The sequence below is a fragment of the Centruroides vittatus genome, unplaced genomic scaffold, assembly GCF_030686945.1.
Source record: "Centruroides vittatus isolate TY-2023 unplaced genomic scaffold, ASM3068694v2 contig_1213, whole genome shotgun sequence".
Lineage (NCBI taxonomy): Eukaryota > Metazoa > Arthropoda > Arachnida > Scorpiones > Buthidae > Centruroides > Centruroides vittatus.
The window spans coordinates 1,775,519-1,796,982 of NW_027120776.1; the positions used below are offsets into that span (position 1 = coordinate 1,775,519).

General features: G+C 34.3%; 3 protein-coding genes across 4 annotated transcripts in view; 2 read left to right on the forward strand and 1 right to left on the reverse strand.

The window, feature by feature from the left end:
- Positions 1-21,464, forward strand: part of LOC136986341 (meiotic recombination protein REC8 homolog) — a 220,354-nt gene that overhangs the window by 114,127 nt on the left and 84,763 nt on the right. The window lies entirely within an intron of this gene.
- LOC136985814 (uncharacterized) lies at positions 809-2,508 on the reverse strand. Its single transcript, XM_067283177.1, has 6 exons — positions 2,289-2,508; positions 2,168-2,223; positions 1,656-1,781; positions 1,138-1,378; positions 980-1,071; positions 809-826 (listed from the first exon to the last, which is right to left on the reverse strand). The coding sequence occupies exons 1-6, from the start codon at positions 2,314-2,316 to the stop codon at positions 809-811; spliced, it is 561 nt and encodes a 186-aa protein (XP_067139278.1). The 5' UTR covers positions 2,317-2,508.
- The window catches only part of LOC136986012 (nonsense-mediated mRNA decay factor SMG8), a 37,680-nt gene continuing 25,605 nt past the window's right edge, over positions 9,390-21,464 (forward strand). For both annotated transcript variants that reach the window (XM_067283465.1, XM_067283469.1), the window contains exons 1-6: positions 9,390-9,487; positions 11,686-11,812; positions 14,672-14,710; positions 15,970-16,095; positions 16,170-16,253; positions 18,060-18,127. In XM_067283465.1, the coding sequence (XP_067139566.1) occupies positions 9,420-9,487; positions 11,686-11,812; positions 14,672-14,710; positions 15,970-16,095; positions 16,170-16,253; positions 18,060-18,127 (512 nt within the window). In that variant the 5' untranslated portion in view covers positions 9,390-9,419. The remainder of the gene's footprint in view (positions 9,488-11,685; positions 11,813-14,671; positions 14,711-15,969; positions 16,096-16,169; positions 16,254-18,059; positions 18,128-21,464) is intronic.

Below are 21,464 nucleotides of genomic sequence, written 5' to 3' on the forward strand. Positions count from 1 at the left end.
GCCTAGTACTGAGGACCATAATCATGCTCTTAGATTAATTTGATTAAAGGGACCTGTAAGCCTAGAAGTGTGACAATGGCGTTCCAAACGCCATTGTCACACTTCTAGGCTTACAGGAAAGCGGCGCTGGACGTCCGACGTACACGTTTAAAACTTCGGCCTCAACCTCGCTAATGCAGGGGTTCTTAACCTATTTTATTTCATGTCTAGTTAAATGACCCTTCGAAGACGAACTCCTAAACTTTCTACAAACCCGTTGGGAATACCTGAACCCCTAGTTGAGAACCATTGGATTACAGGATTGCCTACTAGGAAGACATTCGTAGGATCACCGGGTCTTTCAGAATTTTATATTAAATGTCACAGATACCGAAATTTAACAGGACAATAAGAAATTTTAAAAAAAATTAGACTCAGTTCATCTCATGCTACAGCATTGTGTGTTTAATTAGTAAAAATCGCAAAGTAGGCTACGTTAGGAAGGAATCGTCAAAGAAGTCACCTCCGATTTGATGTAAAAATTTACTTTTATTTTATGTCAGGGATTGGTTTCAATTTTTAACGTAAAAAAAATTCACGCGTACATTAATTTATTTAAAATCAAGTAAACATGTACTGTACAATGGAGTTCATTAAATACGCAGTTAAAAGGTTGAACAAAGCAAACATTTGTCTCATTTCATTTCTAGCGCGTAGACGACCACCAGTTAAAATAAAACAATAACATTTCATAAATATAAATTTGAAAACATCACAATTTCTTAAAATTCGAGTGGTTCCATTTTTGTTTTATAGTCACGATTACGTTTTAAAAGTCGTACTCTTCCTACAAATAATTAAAAAAAAAAAGGTGTTTTTAAAATTAGGAGATTGAGGAATTGTCTAAATATATAGTGAATTTATCGAACAGGAATTCAAAAATTTAAAATTTCTTTAAGTAAAAAACAACAAAAAATAACTTACAACTAAATCGCCCTACTGCTTCTGTAAATTTCTCTTCTATACTATTTAGCATATCCTTTAACTCTGTTAAGTTATTATTTGCCAGCTCACTTAACTCAACGTTGAAGTCTGTCGAGTGTACAAGAAATTTCATAGAAAATTTTTAAAAGAAAATATTTTTCAATAATTACTTACCGTCGTCCTTCAATAATAACTTTAGTTTCATAGTATTAATGTCTGCTCTACCGTAGGAACAAAGGCGCAGTTTCAGCGTTAGTTTTAGAATACTGCTCATTAAATCGATGATGAGGGAACTCTGATATTTGAAAGGATTCCAGAAGAAATTCTCAAATCTCAGCACCATATGCGCCTCCAGTGACTGCTGGACTATTTCCATTATAAGTCCTCTGTATTTGTATTTTTCTCTTAAAAGAATCTACAAAATTAAAAGTAAACCATTAGGAAAAGTAAAGGTTTCGTCATCACATAAAAACCTACCATTGTTCTTAAAGCGGGAAGCTTAAAAACCCATTCCAAAAGAGAATTTTCAAAAAGAAAAAAACAAAGGGTTTTACTAAAAAGGTGAAAGGTGTAAATAAGATTTTAACCCCCAGTAATGGAGGATTTAATACGGAACAGATTAGTGAAAACCCCACGTTTACAACTTTAGATTGCTGAAGATACAAAAGAAACAAAGTTTTATAACGTCTTACTTGATCGCATCTTCGCATTTTTTGAAAGTCACGGAAACAACAGATCCAATTATGAAAATTATCTCTAAGGACATAAAACTGTTCTTGTGCTTTCTTCCACCTTACTCCATTGTCGAATTTCCTCCCCTAAAAAAAACAGCAAAGTTTTCGTTGTAAACAAAATATTTTGAAAAACAAGCGTTGTAGAATACAAAAAACCTAACAGAACACGAGCTTAACAGGGAGTTTCCTGCTGAATTTTCCCTTAATTGAAAATATGGTTAAATGTTACTTATGGTTCCAAAATGGCGGCTCGTTTCTTTCTTCTATTCCCTTGAATCAGAAAACAGCGGGGACGCACGTTCTAACCTAACCTAACAATTTTGTTGGTAATAATTATGGTAATTTATTAAAATAGGTTAGGTTAGAACGTGCGTCCCCATTGTTTTCTTTCTTCTATTTGCTTGAATCAGAAACAGAGCCGCCATTTTGGAACCATAGGTAACGTTAACCGAAAATAAAAATGATTTTACCTGGCATTCTTCGTTTAACCTTACTCGAAGAGCGTTTGTATAGTCATCAACGTTTCCTGTCGTTATAAAACGTGTGTCATATTAAGTGAAAGAAATTATCTTCCTTTAAAGTGCTACGTACCATAAACATCTATTACATTCATTCCCATTTCGTAACATCTGTTCAGTCGACAATAGTTGCAATAACGTTTTTGATTCTTGTTATCGCAATAGTTTGCACTCGTATAACAAATTGGATCTTCAAATCCTCCTGCACATTGTTCGAAAAACTCTTTACAACGGGGACACGCTTTACCTGAAAAGTCAGAGTGCCACTCCGAACATACTGGACATTGCCTCTCACAGTCGGAAAGTTCATCAGAACTCTTCGAATATTCTTCGGAACTCTTTGAATATTCTTCAGCTGAAGATAAAGTTTACTTAACCAACACAAAAGCAATTATAATTACAAGAATAAAAACAAATATACTTACTAAGCTCTTCAAAGTCACTACTCGATTGCTCTTCCATGATTTAGTTGATGCAATGATAGGTCCTTAAAATCTTCAATCGAAAGGTAATTAAAAATCTAAAAATTAACGAAATATCTTGACTTGCACGTAAATTTAAAATCAAATCACCACGTAAAACACTAAAATTGTTAGATTAATCCACTTCTTCCACACTTAAAGAAGTGCTCTTGAGGGTGGTGCCACCGAACTTATGTAAATTACGCCATCTTAAGCATGGATTAATTTGAATGTAAATTATTATTTTCTGCATAATTATTTTCATTTTAAATTTAAATATTATTACAATAATTCATTTTAATCTTGTAAATAAATTATAAATTAAAATATTTAATAATTCAGCCATTATTGTTGTTTTGTTTGGTGTTCGAGTGAACGCCATTTTTTAAATCAAGAATGTAAATAATTTTACAAATTTTATAATTTTGAATTACGAAGAGTTGTCTGCGATTTAAGTCAAGATCCAATGGAATTTATTCTAAAATAAATTAATTTTGTTCAAGTTCCTTCCGGCTTATTGGGATCGACAATGGAAAACCACTGAACAGTGGGAATTGGTCGCGGGTTCGCTCCTCTCCAACGGACTGGCCACCTGGACTTTTCTTAGTTTCCTTCACGTGTTTAATCCTCTTTCTGGGTTCATTCTGCATATGTGCCCAAATAATTATAACTTTTTCCTGATTTCTATCTGTAGGAAGATCGTAGGAAGGACTTTTTGATATATTTATTCGTTTTTTACCCTGTCTGACCAGTAGTAGTATTCGCAGTAGTTTTCTGTAGCAGTTCCTTTCGAAAGCCAAGATTATTTTTGTGAGGGATTTTTTTGACCCACGTCTCGCATCCATACGTGTCACCGAGAATAGAGGTCTCAAGAACATTAAATTGCAATAAGAGGCTATTCGGATAAACAGATTTTATATGCGCTGGCGCCCACCCATGTTCATGACAAAGTAATGTATTCCAGATGAAATTGGCCACGGGTAGTTTTCCGGGTTTCTCATAAAAAGTCTACCAGGGAGTTGCCCACCTTAACAGATCGCCCAAGTGTTTCCCTATTCCATCAATTCAATCCAATCCATACCGAATTTGAAACCCATGAAAACTTTGAGATTTGAAACCCAGTATTGAAGGTTCTCGATTGCTACAACCAATAATAAGACTGAAATAAATGGACACAGCCTACAAATCTGTTTTATTTATATTTCTGTCTCTTATACGATGTCTTATACAATGGCAGAAAGATTAATTTTGGGGGTATAGACAAGTTTTATAAAACAAATAACTGTAAATGCTAATAACGAGTAAAATCGTCAATAAGTCTGACCCTACGAGAGATTCACACGACCCCCATTATCTTTTCACCCCCTCGACTTTTAACGGCCAAAATTTAATATCATCGATTACTTTAATTAAACACAGAAGCAACACAGTTGCAGAAGAATTGAAATCAATTTAGGATTTCTACAAGATATTCTGTGGCAAAGCTTGGTGTTGGATCAATTCGAGAATTTCTAAATTTATCGTTTCCGTACGAAGGTTAATTGGTGCATAATATAAATGTAATTACCAATTGAATTGTTACTGTAAACTATTATATTTCTGTAATAAAGTCCCTCGTTTGATTTGAACCCAAAGTGTTTTGGTGATTCGTCGAAGAAGTCGAGTACAAAATCAAATTTACACTTTTTATCAACTGCTGATAAGTAACTTACAATTGTCCCTCTTGTGATTTATTAATTGTAAAATTGAAATATTTTGTTAAATACATTCTATTATATTAACTACGGGTTTTTTGACGGGGTCGGATCTGACCCTTTAGGGGGTCGATGAAATGACTAAATCTTTGCAAATATTTAAAATTTTCCTGTTCTTAAATAATTTTTTTAAAAAATTGTATGAGGTTATAATATATATACATACATATATATGTGTATAGTACATAACATTGGGCCGGATGGCCTAGCGGTCAAGGTGGCAGCCTACCGCTCTGGGGAACCCGGGATCGAATCCGAACGGAGCCGAGAAATCCCCAGGAATTTTTCGGGGGGTGGTCCGTTCGGATATGTCGGGCCCCGTCCCTCACCACCCGGCCGCCCCATTGTGGGCCTGGCCGAACCCATAAGCCCTACTAAAAGAGGCCCTCTTAGTGCCCACAGGGCGGAAAGAGTTTAAAAAAAGTACATAACATTGAATGGGTCGACAGAAAAAATACTTTTTTAAAAGGGGTCAATACACGGAAAAGATTAGAAACTCTTGCATTAATTGGTTTAACCTTTCGTTTTTATTGGTTTGTAGGCAACTGAAACCAATCTTCCAACTTACTTTGTCGGCTTCTTGTGTATATAACACGTATTGGAATGTATTAAAGTATCGAAAGTATTGTATTATGTATGATATAAAGAGTGTATTATGATATGATATAAAGAATGTATTATGTATCGAAAGTATTGGAATCGTATGAACTTTGATCTACAGAGATTTTTGCCCATTTCGACGATTTCAACCCAGAAAAGCCAAAAGAAATTCCTACAGTCAGTTGCGTGTGTTATGTGTCTCGTGCCATCTTTCATGAGATTTTGTTGTAAAAACAATGTTTTTATATTATAAATTATTATAAGATGGCAAAAATTTTAATTTTGAGAGTAGTGACTGGTTTTATAAACAAAATCGTGAATGCGAATAACGAGTAATCTTCGTTAAGCCCGATCTCTCTCGAGATCGCCCACTATTTCCCCACCTCCTCCATCTTTGTCATCATCAATGTCCCTCATAATCAAGATACCCTGCCAAATTTCGTGTCTTCATCTTTAATTCTTCCTGAGATATTAGCGAGGTTGAGGCCGAAGTTTTCAACGCGAAAACGTGTACGTCGGACGTTCGGCGTCGCTTTCCTGTAAGCCTAGAAGTTTGACAATGGCGTTTGGAAAGTCAGTGGAATCATGCTCGACATTCCAAACGCCATTGTCAAACTTCTAGGCTTACAGGAAAGCGACGCCGAACGTCCGACGTACACGTTTACGCGTTTAAAACTTCGGCCTCAAACTCGCTATTAAATGAAATAGACGCCAACATTCGCGCTCACATGCCGCATGCATCTACAGATGTCTTTCCCGTTAATAGCATTTTCAATTTGTTTTTTTTAATAAATCTCAAAATTAAGGTTGTTGCCATTACGGATATATAAAACAAAATTTAAAAAGCTAGGAACAAAGGATTACTGTATAGCAGTGTTTTCCAACCTATTTGGTAATGTGACACTTATAAGATATGGAAGCATTTGGGGGTCGAGTCTAAATGAACCTCACTCGTCTGCAATAAAAGTTTTTAAATAAATTAGAAAAATGTACATATAAAATCTATTTTTATGGAATAAATTACTGAGAAAAAGTTGCGAAATTTTCACTATAAATACATAATTGCTGCTAAATTTCCCCCTACCCGGAATTTGAATTTTTTCCCTGAATGATTCGCGAGTGATCGTCAGCCTACTTTGTCGGGAGGATGACTGTAAGATTAGACAGACTGCTAACAGGACACACGTACAGTATTTCGAAGTGAAACTTGGCTTAACCCAGTATCACTTTGAGTACCCTTGGGGTTCGCTAATTCTACTTTGGAGACCATTGGGTTAACCATGAAGATGTGGTTCAATAGTTCATCACTTTTCTCACGGTATTGGGTCAAAATGTCAAAATATTGTCTAATCCCTTTTCATTTCGTGTTCCTCGGTAAGCATTTTCGGATCCCATCGAGAGTACAATTTCTATAGTCCAAGTTTTCCGACAAAATTTCGTAAAGAACTGATCGCGGGAAATTAACTGATAGGGTAGAAATGGTAAATTGTCTGTTTCTCCGAATCACGGTGTTTACTGCAGGGACAAGATCGTCGACGATTATAGACGGACGACCCGAGCGTGGTTCATGCACATTCTTCGACCTTCCTTAAACAGTGTCATCCATTTTTGAACTTTGCTATCATTTATGGCATTCGGATTTTTTTTAACTCTTTCCGCCCTGTGGGCACTAAGAGGGCCTCTTTCAGAAGGCCCATTATGGTGTGAGGTTTAGGGCGACAAGTACAAAGTCCAGCGAGCGGGATACTACAAATAAATAACTAGATTTCATTCACGTGACAAAGTAATTTATTTTCGCTCTAAACAGGTTTTTTGGATCCCAAAAACTACAAGTAATTACTATACACACACACGTTACAATATATACTAACGAACAAAAGATCAACGAGCGCGACAACTATACGCGGGCCGAATCTTACAAACTAATACTTATGCTAATTATAACTAAGGAAAGAAGAGAAGATGGAAAATAGAAGAAAAAAAAGTAGAAATACCTGGGACTTTCCTGGTTTTAAAGACTTGGGTGAGATACTAGCCTGATGCTTTTCTTGGGGTGAATGTTGCACCTCGATGTTATGTGTCGGCACTCTTCAATTCCTTTACTAGTTCCTTGGGGTGAACGTAGCCTTCAATCGTCTAAAATTCGATCGGGTGGCTACCCAAATTCCGTCCTTATTCTTCGGGATTCGAGTACAAGTTTCCCTTTCGCAACTTAGTGGTCTCCGATTGTCGTGCTAGCTATCTCGTGCCTTCCTTCTCTCCGTCCGTCCTCGTTGAGTGTCCCGACCAAAAGTGTCTCTACCCTTTGTTCATCGGCCCCAGGGCCTTGCCTCACCCTTTGTTTACGTACACCTTTCTTGGAATTGGTAATCCCACCCAAGGGATAATGAACCAGAAAGACAAAGCAAGAAAGTTCTAGAAGGAGATGAGACAAAGAATAGGAAAAAGAAAGATATTAAACTAAACTTAAATCTATATTTACAACAAATCGCTTGTGCCAACGATAGATCTGACACCTAGAGGTATTAGCGCGAACTACATAATGGCGGCTGCTATGGGTATAAAGCAGTTTGTTAGAATAGAAAGTGTTCACCCTTGCTAATATTGTGTTGTGTCCTTTGTCAAAACTGTATGTATGTTATCGCAGACGTACCGCCAGGTTTCTTCTAGTCATACCGACATAATCTTTTTCGATTCCTAACTGTTGATTTTCAAATGGAATTTTATATACCGCAGCTTTACCTTCCTTTTTTACGCTGTCTTTATCGTTCCGTAGCAAGCTACAGATATTAGGTGCTCTTTTATAGATCATTCTCGATTTTTATAAGAAAAAGAGCATTTGATACAACGTTGACAAACGACACAGCAGCACAATATTATCAATTATAGCACAGACTGAAGGAGCAAGTGTAAAATGGGAAGAGGCTAGTCATTTAAACGGTGCACTCTCCATCCATTGCGTTGGAGATGGAAAAGGTGGAAATTTATAAAAGTAAAATAAAAAACCGTTGCCTAAATGCTATGGATGCTAATGCGCTTCCAACAGCGTGGAAATATATAATAGAAAAAAGAATGACACTTAAAAACCCTTAAATCATTTCTTTCTACTTAGCTTTGTTTTCTATGTTTTATTTGTTTATTTATTTATTTAATATACACACTTCTTTCAATTTATTTTAAAGTTAAATTATTTTATTGAATTTTAAATATGTAAAATATTCGAAAATGGTACGTTCCATTTTGGAACATTTATAATATTAAACCTGACGATGGCCTATATCAGATAGAGTGAAAACATTTGTATAAAATAATTTTAAGCTCAGCAAAATTAGCTGTGGGAAACTGAAGTGAATTGTTTGCTGAGAAAGAGCTGGATAGATATGAAGTTATCAGTTTTGGTATTTCCTCTCCTTCTGTAAGACATCTTTTTCGATCAGCCACATATTCTAAAATGTCACAAAGTGTAATCACAGTGACTTAAACAACCACGAAATCAACTAGGATTAATGTCGGATACAAATGCGAATAAAACGTTTTGACTACAGAGAGAAAAGTTATTAAAAAGACAACACACAGGTAACTCTCGTACATTGTCAAGCACGCTATACCCTTTGTGGCAGCCATTTTGGTCGACTCATACGCCACCTATATTTACTGGCACAAGCGAAAAATGTATAGCGTACAGCTACAATGGGTTCGCCCAGGCCCACAATGGGGCGACCGAATGGTGAGGGACGGGACCCGACATATCCGAACGGACCACTCCCCGAAAAATTCCTGGGGATTATTCGGCCCGTTCGGATTCGATCCCGGGTCCCCCAGAGCGGTAGGCTGCCACCTTGACCGCTCGGTCATCCGGCCGTCAATGGCATTCGGATTATAAACTTCACAGTTCTGGCAATGAGTCTCTGTCAGTTTCACATTTTTTGTAACCAGGAAGCGAATGAATTCACAGGCGGCAGCCACTCTATCTTAAACATTTCCATCGAACGACACAAAAAGCACACCAGGACGGCCGGACGGCCGAGATAATTAAGACGTCGACCTTCCGACCTGGGGACCCGGAATCGAATTCGGGGGTTCGAAAAATCCCAGAAATTCTTCACGAACCTCATCGGCAACCTCATTATAGGTTTGGCAAAACCTATAAAGAATATGAAAAAATAGATCGATTTTGACTACGGAGAATCAAAAACAAAATCCACAAGACCACTATACTAAAAAATGTATACATCTACATTCCATCTTAAAATATTTAAATAAAATAAATTTTTAGATACACTTTATTAATTTATTTTTAAAATTTAAGATAATAATTTATTTATTTAAAATATATTTAATTCGGATTTTTATGAATATGGCAACACTTTGGTGGTAGAATTTTTCAAAATGGCTCCTCCCATCGATCCGAAATGTATCAAATTTAATTTACCTTCCGTCTTTGACGATGAATTAAAGTAAGATTATTTAAATAAAATTGTTTCTTTTAGTGTAAAGGTTAAATATCTGTCCAGATGTTTAAATTTAATTAAAAAATTTATTAATGTTTGGAAGCTTAATAAAATTTTTAGCTTTTATAGTAAAATTGCACTTAGATAGTCCCCATGGCGCGAAGGTCAGTTTTTAACACACGTTAAAAACTTGTGTTAATGTGTTAAAAAGCATGTAGACTGCGCCTTGGTGCTCACTGTTGCTAGCACCTCGGTGCCCGGTCTGGGGCTTGCCCCCACCTGAGCACTGAGGTGTGAGCGATATATAATGTTATAATTATAATTTATATAATATAATTTAAACTATAACAGCAAGTACTCTATAAGCCCACCGGTGGCCAAGCAGTTCTATTCCCTGGATGCTGGGAGTTCGGTCGTGGGTTCATGCTTCTCTCAGACAGGCTGACTGTGTGGAGATTTTCGGGTTTCCTCCACGTCTGTAATACCAGAATAGGGACAGTTTCCTTTAAAAGGCCTCCCAGAAGGCATTATTTCCCCGCATGCGTATGGCCTTTCCATACAGCCACACGTGCGTCCAATATAACTTTCATTTGGAGTCATATCCTTTATATGAGCTGCATACTCCATATAAAACAAAGAAAAATAATAAAAATAAAAGTACTCCACGAACAGTCAAGTGGGCTACTAGAAACCCTGTAATGCCTGAATAGGGGCCAGTTACCCTAAAAAGATCTCTCATATACCAATCGATGGTAATCGTCCAAGTTTTGTCTCGCACCTGTATTCGAACATCTCGTCATCTACTATCTTTAGAGAACACCGTAAATGAGTGTCGACTCTATTTGGAAAATACATTTTGCATTCTGCAGCTTGCAAAGTCGGAATCGCTCGTCGTCGTGCAACGTCGGTAATCTGCAGGAACTGTAGAATTGTAGATGTTGTAGGAGGAGGGACAATGGATATGTGATGAGTGTAGGAAGAATTTCAGTATCAGTCAGGTGCATGCATTGAGAAATTGTAATGGCCAAATGTCAGACTTTGATAGATTTCCAATGTTCTTGGAAAATAATTACAATAATTTAAAATGGTAGCATTCTTTTTGGAAGATGCTGTATTTTAAATTATAAATAACTGTGTACTATAATAACTGCCTAACCTCACTATTAGTTTATTATGAATGTAATAAATCTTTATACAGATTGATTTCTTCTCATTTTTAAAATATACTTTCATAATATCATGGCACGTGTACAATGTCACTGTTGAGGTATGAAACATTAACAATCATCTCTATAAATATATAAGAACAATATTTTTTTTAATTAATTAAATAAATTAGAATTTTTATTAAATTTTATTTATTTTTAAAATATATTGTGGTGTCTTCTCCAAAATAATAAAGACAGACCTTTCATAAAAAGAAGTAAACTAATTAAAATATAAACAGAAAGTTGTTGGTTATATAATACATTTTTCAAATAGTTATAAATTTATTTAAGTCTTTTATAGGACAAACTAAATTTTAAAAATATTTTATCCACTGTTGTACTTTTCTTTCATAGCTACGTCCCTTCAGTGTTCCGAACTCCGTTGTTGCAGAGCAGAGGTCTTCAAACCTTTTTGACTGACGACATCTTCAAGGAATCTTTGAGATTTTATCAATTCCCTCTTCTTTTTTCACTAATACAATTAATAATGATAATAGTAAATGGATACACAAACAGCACATAAATAAAACATTTCTTTTCTGAAGTTATGCCTTGACTTTGGTCTGGCATAGCACAAGGCACTGATATATATATGCCATGTAGGATATACTCTGCCAACATCATGTAATAAGTTTGGTGAGTCAGTAGGCTATTAATCTACATGTTATTTTCATAGAAATGATCTAATTACAATGTGCAAATTTACTGATACAACATTCTGAACTGTCGTACAAATACCCATTGGAATTTTTAATCAGTTTTCGATCGACCCCCAAAAATGCCTCGTTGACTCGAGGTTCAATATCGACCGTTCAACTTTCTATAGATTTTACATGTTCTCGTTTCACTTTATCATAATAACTGTTAATTATTTACTTTGTAAATATTGTTTATGTAAAATATAATCATTTGTATGTCCATAATCATATCATTGTAATATTTGTAATTTAAAAAAAATTATATTATAGATTATTTAACAAAAAATTTTTTATCCAGTGAAATACTGAACGTAACTGCCAAGAATAAAGTTTGTGTTGTGTCCGTAGTCGGAAGAAGTTCCCTTCATGCTAACTGCTGCAAAACTGGACTTATAGATGAAGTTATAGGAAGAAGCATTTTTAAGGTATTTTGAATTTTACAATAATAATACATGAATATAGTTACATATATTCATAACATACATACCGTTAGCCCTTAGTTTGGCCAGATAGCCAAGCAGTTAAGATGACATCCGACCACTATGGGAAACTCTGGATTGAATCCAGATGGGTCAAAAAAGCCCCAGGAAATTTTTGGGGATATATCAGGCCTCATCCCTCATCAAAAGAGTTCCTCTCTGCTGGCCTGTCCAAACACACAATGGACTTGCTGAATAGGTCCTCTTAATGCCCATGGGTGAAGAGTTAGGAAAAAAAGTCCTTCTTGGTTTTACAGATCCCAATGTAGTAGATTTTGGAAACAACAGATTAATATTTGAATGTGTTGGACTGTGACTGCTAATATGCAGTGTCACTAAGCATTATTTCAGCAGTTATTTCTTACATTTCTGCTTGGAAATGGGATATTTGTTTCTCTTGTATATATCATAGTATAGGCTATATCTCTTATATTTCATATAAAGTTTGTTTTATAGCTGGACATCTTATAGCAGGCAATCAACATTATCAAGTCATCAATTTTTTTTATTAGTTTGTTATATTAAGGGTTGACAGTATGTGTATTTATTAAGAGCTCTCTATCTTTGATGGAACTTTTACATTTTATATTGCTCTGTAACTCTAAACATTCCTACTGTAATTTACAATAACTCTTTGCAAATTATTATAACAATATTAAGTTTAATATTGTTATAATATTTTAGGGGTTAAACATATTATAACACTGACCCTGATGCGAAACCCTGGTGTAGATAATCATTAATGGGCTATTTTATGGCATAGTCACCACGTCCTGACTTCTCTTCTCTAGGGCCTATGAAAGACAGAGACATAGTTTAAATTACAGAGCTGTAGAGTGTTTCAAAATTAGTATAAAATGATTTTTGGCCAGTTAAAATACTCAAAGAGGAAGTGCATAGACTCATCAAAAAATGAGAGGTAAGCTGTGTGACTTCTCTATACGGCCTTGCACTGCCCCAAGTTTGTGAGACCATAAATAATGTGTTATCTCTTTAGATCCAGCTTAGTGTTTTGTAGGTGTTTAATAGCATATTGTTTTTGCTTGCAAGAGTTTTAGCTTTGTGTAATTGTAAGTTTCTTGTATTCTGTAGAAAATCTCTCAAAGTATTTTTGGCAAAGACTTGCCATATCTTGTAAGGTTTTGTTCTCCTCCTTTATGAGTAAGCCTTTCTACAAAAGGCTTAGGGTTTTTTTTGTTTAGTTCTAGTTCTATGACTAGCATTTCTGTGTCGAGACATCTGTTCTACGACTTGTTTGATACATTTGAGTGTTGTTTGGGTAGCTTTGTGTAATTGTTAGTTTCTTGTATTCTGTAGAAAATCTCTCAAAGTATTTTTGGCAAAGACTTGCCATATCTTGTAAGGTTTTGTTCTCCTCCTTTATGAGTAAGCCTTTCTACAAAAGGCTTAGGGTTTTTTTTGTTTAGTTCTGTTCTATGACTAGCATTTCTGTGTCAATCGTTTACGTGTTTCCTCCTTTTGAGTGTTTCTAATAAGGTTGGGTTTTTTTTTTTCTGTTCTATTCTACAAAAGGCTTAGGGTTTTTTTTGTTTAGTTCTAGTTCTATGACTAGCATTTCTGTGTCGAGACATCTGTTCTACGACTTGTTTGATACATTTGAGTGTTGTTTGGGGAATAAGGTTGTTGTGTATAATTGTTCTTTTCTGTTCTATAATCCTCTACTCCAGGAACAGTGGGTATTTTCGTGAGAAATTGTCATGTAGTATCTGTCTTGAAGCTGTTATGTCTGTTTCTAGTTTTGTGATGGTATAGAAGGTACAGATGACGAATTTGTTTGTATTTTGAGTGTATTTCATCCACTGTACAATTTTCAAGCCTTGGTAGACAGTAGTTGGATTGCATTGAAGCACTTTGGCTAGGTTAGTATGTTCTTTCCATTGCATGCAATTGAGGTTTTGAATGTGTTTGTGATGCAGAAGCCTTGGCCGGTGCTGCATTCTTCACTGGTGGCAGATTTTTCAAATGTGAGTCTCTGCCTAACCCAAGAACATAAACTTTGTGGACCTGGGCTATGTCCAAGCCAGTATTAAGCTGAAAATATACCACAACAAATTTTTTCCTCAACAGAAGCAAGTATGCTTGTGTACCTAAAGCCAAGTGATTTTAAATCAGCTGCCCATAAAATGAGGAACAGACGCTATTAAACAGTTGCACACTCTGGATTAGATGCTGTTGTTGATCACTCTTTTCTTTATTTCTCTCCGTAGACCTTACTGGCATGGGTGGCCATGCTCCTTCTATCATCACTGTAGGGTTCGTGGAATTACTGGGATCTATTGCCTCGACAATACAGTGACTAGCAATTACAGTTATTAACTCATTATTTAATAAGTAAAACAAATGAAGTGATAGGATAAAAAAAATTTTGTCATTTGACAAGCTTTGTATGTTTTTGCATGAAGTATAGGAGATTCTTCCACAGTAATCTGTTTTTTTGTTTTTTTACTTACTTTGTAATTCATCTACAATGAAGTATATTAGAAAAACAATGTGTTAATGGTGAGATGGTACCTGTTATGCTTTCGGTGATTGCTTTATAGGCTCAGGGTATACACATTGCAGAATGTTTACATAAATTTATAAGTAGAATCCACTCCCCATAGCTGTGCCCCAATTTATATTAATTCTTTATATAAGTAATAATATATATATATGTAATTATGTATGCACAGGATTGGACTGTTAAAGGCAGTGCGAGACAGAACTTCTAACATTAAATGCATTATAGATTTTCTTTGTATTAATATTTAAAATATTAATAAACAATTTTTCATTTTTTTGCAGAGTAATATGTGTGACATGCCGAAAATAAATACTGATACCGTAAGTATATTAAGTATTATTATATTAATGTCTAGTGTGTGTAATATAATCATAATTACATTATGCATGTTATGAAATATAAATATTTTATAGTATTGATAGGTATCGGCTTAATGCGCATTTGCTCTCGTCTTACTTTTACGACTAATGTAAACTTTCTGTTGTGACTATTAAATACTGTATCTTAGCAATCTGAATTTTTTAAAAGATTATATATGTTACCGGCAAAACCCGATTTTACACCAAACTAGTTTGGCATAAAATCGGGTTTTGCCGGTAACATATATAAACTTTCCCTGCTGTTTGATGATTGGATAAACAAACTTTAGACACGAAAGTTGATTTGTTGAACAAGCCAAAGTTTGGCAGAAGTTGAGATATTTTTGACTACTGATAAAAAGGGATGAACTGGCAGTTTTTATTTACTTCATAGTGGTTCATATACCAATGTGAACATAGCTTAATATGTCTTAGTGTTTTTTAGACATAAATATTTTTTGCCAGGAAAATTATGCAGCTTATTGCTAGGTGTTTTTATAAAAGCTTTATGCTAGGTAAAAACATGCATCAGTTAAATGAATGGTAAATGAGGTATATTTAGCTTTTAGTCGAGCAAATTTTAATCACAGGTCATCACTGTTTAGTTTTCGCTTTCTCACTTTTGGTCGACGTAATTGCTAAACTGTTCGATCTCTTGGCTCATCGTTAGTTTTGAAAGGTTTATTTGCAAAAAACTTCTTTCGCATTTAACAGTCACAGACATTGTCAAAGAGATCCTTAAGACAATGTGCAAATTGGAAATAATTTAGAAACCATTCCATTAATTTTTTTTGTAGATTTATTGTAAAGTGCTTTGTGACTATAAATGTTAGATATTTTGTTTCTGATGGCTCATTTGTATTTATATCTTTTGAGTTGCCATCTGTATGATATTTTTCCACTTGGTTGCATTGAGATTTCTAACAATCTTTATATAATGTGGAAATTATGAGAAGAAATTCAAAAGTGCCCATCTTTCTTTTATGCCTTTCACTCAGGAATTAGCATTTCTTTACTTCTTTCACAGATTTTGCTGAAATTTTCTGGTGGAAAAGTGCTCGTTTATTCATTATCCTGTCTTGCTTTTTCTAGTTTTATATCATTCAAGCTATGGTATGAAATCATAGAATTATTTTATTATTAAATTATTTTTATACTGACGTATATCGTAATAAGAAAAATTAACACAATCTTGATACCTGCTTTTATTTTTCATTCAGCATTGTGATATCAGAGGATATTACGATCCAGAAAGTCAAGTAATATTTTTGCATCTAACGGGTATCTTCGATGCGAGTTATTTAACGCAGATGTGTAAAAGTCTAGAATCGGACCTTTTAGAAAAGGTAAGATTGCACGAAAATGTTCTTTCATTTGATTATTTATGGCAGAATCTTTAATATTTAATATTATTTTTTAGAGTTTCTTGGAGTTGTGGTGCGATTTACAATGCAAATTTGCCAAAGCTCTTCTTTTAATGTTCAGCATTTCGCACATAATATTAGTGAGTTTTATCTAAAATATTATTTTAACTATAATTTGATTTATTTGCAGTAATTAATTAAATTAGTTATCTATATATATAAAGATATTTCATTAACATTAAATGTATAAAAATTAAAAACAGTGCACTACATATTATCCTTCAGGCACTGTAAAATGAGATTTATCATATTTTTGAAATTTTTAATATATACATATATATTATTATTATTCTCTGCCTGATGGGTACTAGAAGGCCTCTTTGTATTCATTACATGTTTTGCCGGCCTGCAATGGAGGAAACTGCTGGATGATAGGGAGGTATAGAGCCCAACATATCACTAACAAATCATAAAAATTTCTGAGGTTCTGACTTACATCAAAGGTCTATAGAGAGGGAGAAACTTTACTGCCTCAATTACATTTCAATTTATAAAACATTAACCACGTTTTCCATTGTACTGAAATTAAAAACTTACTCTTCACAATCATCATAATTACGTATTTCACAGCATATAAGATGCACTTCCATTCCAGCACGAAGTGTTTAATTGCAGCACTGTTCTAAATGATTACCACATTAGGTCGGTTAGCAAATGCTGACATAGTGATGTTGCTGACACATTTATTCAATGACAACTTATGCTCTTTAATTTTATGAGGGAGGTTCTACATGGCAGTGGTGGCATCTGTCAGAATCTTCCTCATTGAATTAAATCATATGTTTAATTAAATAACAGCATTCTTATTCAAAAGTTGGATTAGGTAAAGCGTTACCTGTAGACTATTGAAGACAATTTGGGAAATTTATTAGCTTTTGGGAGATTGCAGCTTCACATATAAGATGCAGGGTGATTTTGAGCATTTGTTTTTAACAACAGTTGCATCTTATATTCTGTAAAATATGATCATTTCAAATTTTCTGTTTTAATTGTTTTTTCTATCTATCTATATTTGGTTTATGGTATTTGATGTTGCCTTTCGATCTCCACGAACCCTCTCCATCTCTCTCTAGCCATTCGCCAATCCTCTCTTTTCCCATTTTCACTACATGCACGTCTTCACTTCGTCGTACCAAGTTCACCTGGGTCTTCCTCTCTTTCTTTTTTTGTGGAATGTATTTCATTGACATATTTGGAAGTCTCTCATCACTCATTCGTTTTACATGTCCAAACAAATAAGTTGTTTCCTCTGTATTTCTTCCAAAACCATCTCGTTTAATTCTGTTTATCCTCTCATTAGTTATTCTTTCTCTTTTCGAAATTCTGCATGATCTTTTCAATGCATCCATTTCAACCATTGTCACTTTTCTCTTCTCTTCCCCAGTCATTCTCCATGCCTCCACCCCGTATAATAGAATGCTTTTAACAATAGCATTATATATTCTTTTTTTTCTTGATCTAGTTATTTCTTCACTCCACTATATTCCATTTAATCTTTTAACTGCTCCCTTACCTTGTGTTATTCTTGTATTAATTATGATGCTATCTTGATGAATTTGTATTCCAAGATAATCATAATGTTCACATCCCTCAATCTTTTCTCCTTCCAGTTCCATGTCAGTTCATTCCAGATACAGAAAGAAGAAAATGTCAGGTTCTATCCTACACCACCTGGATGCCCTTATTGTGGGTTTGTTCAAACCCATAATGGACTTGCTGAGAAAAAGAACCTTTAGTTCCCACGAGGCAGACAGAGTTTAAAAAAATAATTTATTTTTGAAAATATATTAAATTTAATTTAATTTAAAATAGTTTTTTGCTTCTATAAGTAAAATGAGCATTATTTTTGATTGTTAAATCGTAATGTAAGTAATTTGTATTTTTAGATTAGCCATCCAACAGCGACATTTGACGTTAATTATATATATCTGTTCAGGACTCTCGACGTCATAAGGTAATTTGTTTGTTTAATACGTTTCCACTTCAAAATCTTATATCATATGGTATCATGTCAAAGAAAGTGAAGATGTACTGTATAAAGTATAGAAGTCTACATTTATTAATGGATGAAATGTTTTCTCAGACTGCTTCATTCTGAAAAACATTTTATTCGTTAATAAATGGTGACTCCTGTACTTCATATGGCATTTCTACCCTTTCTCTGATTTTCCATGGAGACTTGGTAGACTTCGAAGTTCATTTCTTTCTAGATAAGGGGCTGTCTATAAACGACGTCCATACGGGAAGGGGGAGGGGGTTACAACAAGTCGGACAAAGACAATGGGAGAGCATCAGTGGACATCTGTTTATTTCATTAATTTCGTTATTAAATGCATTTTATTATATTCAGAATTTCTTGTATAAAGTTTTGTTTCTACTTATGGTATCTATCATTCATAAAATGATAAAGGTTTTAATGGAGATCGAGTTTTGTTGGATGTCCAAAGAGGGGAGGGGGTTACAGAAACTTAGACAAACTGGGACAAGAAAGGAGAGTGAAAATTTCAAGAAAAATGCAGACGTAATTTATGGACAGCCCTAAGGTAATGAATTAAAGAGTTAATTTCATTATATTGATTTCAATAATTAATTAAAAAAGGAAGAAAGAAGTTGATATAGGTGTATGAAAAGTTACTGTGCAGTGAGAAATTTATAATGACATTAAAGTTATACATATGACATTACTTATGAGACCTGTAAGTCACATTCCATGTTTCTTCTTTGCAGTAAATGGTATTACTTCTCACTCACAGATATTCCAGTTTTAGGAAGACTTTTTCATTGATTGCAGGATCTCCTGTGGAATCCGACTTGTTAAGGCTCTAGACCTCACTCCTCTGGATTTTTGGACTCATTTCCAGCATTTTCTGTAGGAGAAACTGCAATATTATACATAAAACATTACTCAAACCTTTTCCACTGCATAGTAACTTTTTGGACACCCTTTTAATGGTTTATTGTCTATCTTTAATTCTGACATCCTTATTTATAGTTTTAATTATCCAAAGAAGAGATGCATCTTATGTACACAACATAAAATAACAGTCAGCAGCCACAGCAAGTAGATCACATGGTACATTCTGCACTAATAATAGATGCTTTTTGGCAATACTACTTAACCAACACTTCAGTTTAGATGAGCTTTATTGGTTATAAGCATTTAATTTAAACTCGTTTTTGATGTTTAAAATGTCTTTAGGACGATATTACAATGGTGCACTAAAAGAAAAGTTATTGTATATGTGTGGAAATTCTTAAAATTTAATTTTAAACTCACAATGGTCTTAGAATTGAAGAAATACAGTACAGTTTATATGTTGAACCCTGTTTATATGTTTTTTGAGGTAAATATCTGAAAAATATCATATATCTTGAGATAAATATCATATAACGGAGAAAAACATACCCCTCTGTTCAAATAGTATCAGGAATGGTTCAATAAAAATGCAAGATTTGAATTTATTCGGTAAAATTTATTTTGTTTCCTTCAAAGCACCGCTCCCACTGCAATGCATTTATGCCAATGTTTTTTCCAATCCTCAAAACGTACTTAAAAGTCATTTCGCCGAAATTCCTTTTGGACTTGCAACAAATTTTGTTTTATGGTGACCACGAAAGTACTATTATGGTACTTGACTCAAAACGGCCACTACGAAGCATTATTTTAGTTGAGGAAATGGGAAAAAGGGTGCCATATCACGTGAATCCGAGCTTGAGAAACTGTTTTTATTGAACTTTTGGCCAAAAATTGATGAGTAACAAGCGCATTGTGAGCAGGTGCATTATTGTGGTGCAAAATTTGAGTTTTCTCACCACAAATTGGGTCATTTTCTATGAATTGCTTCATGCAAACAATGCAAAATGTTCAAATATTGACAATTTAGGCAGTTGGAAGGAATTTTGTGATACAAAACATCATGGCAATTGAAGAAAACAGTTAACATGACCTTGATTTTTGACTGACTTTGAAGTGGTCTTTTTGGTATTGCTTCACCTTTTGAGTGTCATTCACTCGATTGTTTAGCTGTTTCAGTGTCAAAAGCATATATCCATGTTTCATTACCTGTAATAATGTGTTTTAAGAACAATTCGACTTGAGAAAACATTTTCTAACCACTTGAACATGTTGTTTTTGGAAAAAATTCTGTTTTCATGACAATTAAGAAGCAACATGCTGCAAGCTGAAATGATCTTTTAAAATTGCTTGACAAGGTCCAAATGATACTGCAATGTGTTCAATAATGTCCTTAATTGTTAAATGACGATCATTAAGCGCCATATCTCTGATTCAAGCAACATCAGTTGAAGTGGATGGTCTACCAGAGTGTGGTTATATTCGACACATTTTCTGCCTTCCTCGAACATATTGTACTAATCGAAAACTCTTGTTTTTGATAGAATATTGCACAAAGGCTTTTTGCATTTCCAACATTTTTTGTAACAGTAATTCCACTGCAAAACCGAATTTAATGCACATTTTTTGCTTGATTATACTCAACATTTTGAAAAATCGATAGCACAAAAATTTTTATATACAAAAATGTTTATTTGCAAACAAAAACAGACAATGGCATACTGTGGATTGCTGTTAGATGTCAATGAAAATGTACAACCGAATTTTTATGTTTATTACATGTAATTATGTACTGTAAAATACATTTGAACAACATATAAAAGGAAAACTAAACTCAGTCTAAAATTAAGTCATACACTTTTAAAAAATGGTCAAATTTTGTTTGTTTTTTCAATGGACTTGTCACACATACTGTACCAGTATGTGACATCAGTTGTCTCCTTTGGTCAAAACACCAGTCGTACAAAATAATGAAGAGTCATTCTATAGGTTAGCTTGGGTCGGCAACCTATGGCATGTGCGCAGGCGGATGATTTTCGGTGGCACTCTGATAGAATAGAAATGTAGTAAAAATTACATTTTAATTATTGATTACACATTTAAATGAAAGTCGTATTTCAGTGAAGGTTGCGGTACATAAAAAATGAACCTCTCGTTTGTATATTTCTATTACAGCTAATGCCTTTGCATTTTTTGTGTCGACATCTGCATGTTATGCAAGCACTTCACATGTAAGAACATATAACTCAACTTCAAAATTATACATTTTTGAAATCCATTATAACTGGAATAATTTTGATAACATGTACTGTACAATAGACTTGGTAAAATCATGTCGACACTCAGCTTAACACTATAACTTAGGTTTCGGCACAACACTGCCGAAAAGTTGCCAACCCCGGGTTAGCTAAAACTGACAGCAAGTACTGGAAATGTA

What these genes read in the sequence shown, in the direction of transcription:
- LOC136985814 (XM_067283177.1), bottom strand. Translation starts at nt 2,316, where the DNA reads ATGGGAATGAATGTAATAGATGTTTATG. An exon ending in GAATGTAATAGATGTTTATG is followed by an intron (nt 2,224 to 2,288) that starts GTACGTAGCACT and finishes TTATAACGACAG; the next exon opens with GAAACGTTGATGACTATACA. An exon ending in AAATGCGAAGATGCGATCAA is followed by an intron (nt 1,379 to 1,655) that starts GTAAGACGTTAT and finishes TTAATTTTGTAG; the next exon opens with ATTCTTTTAAGAGAAAAATA.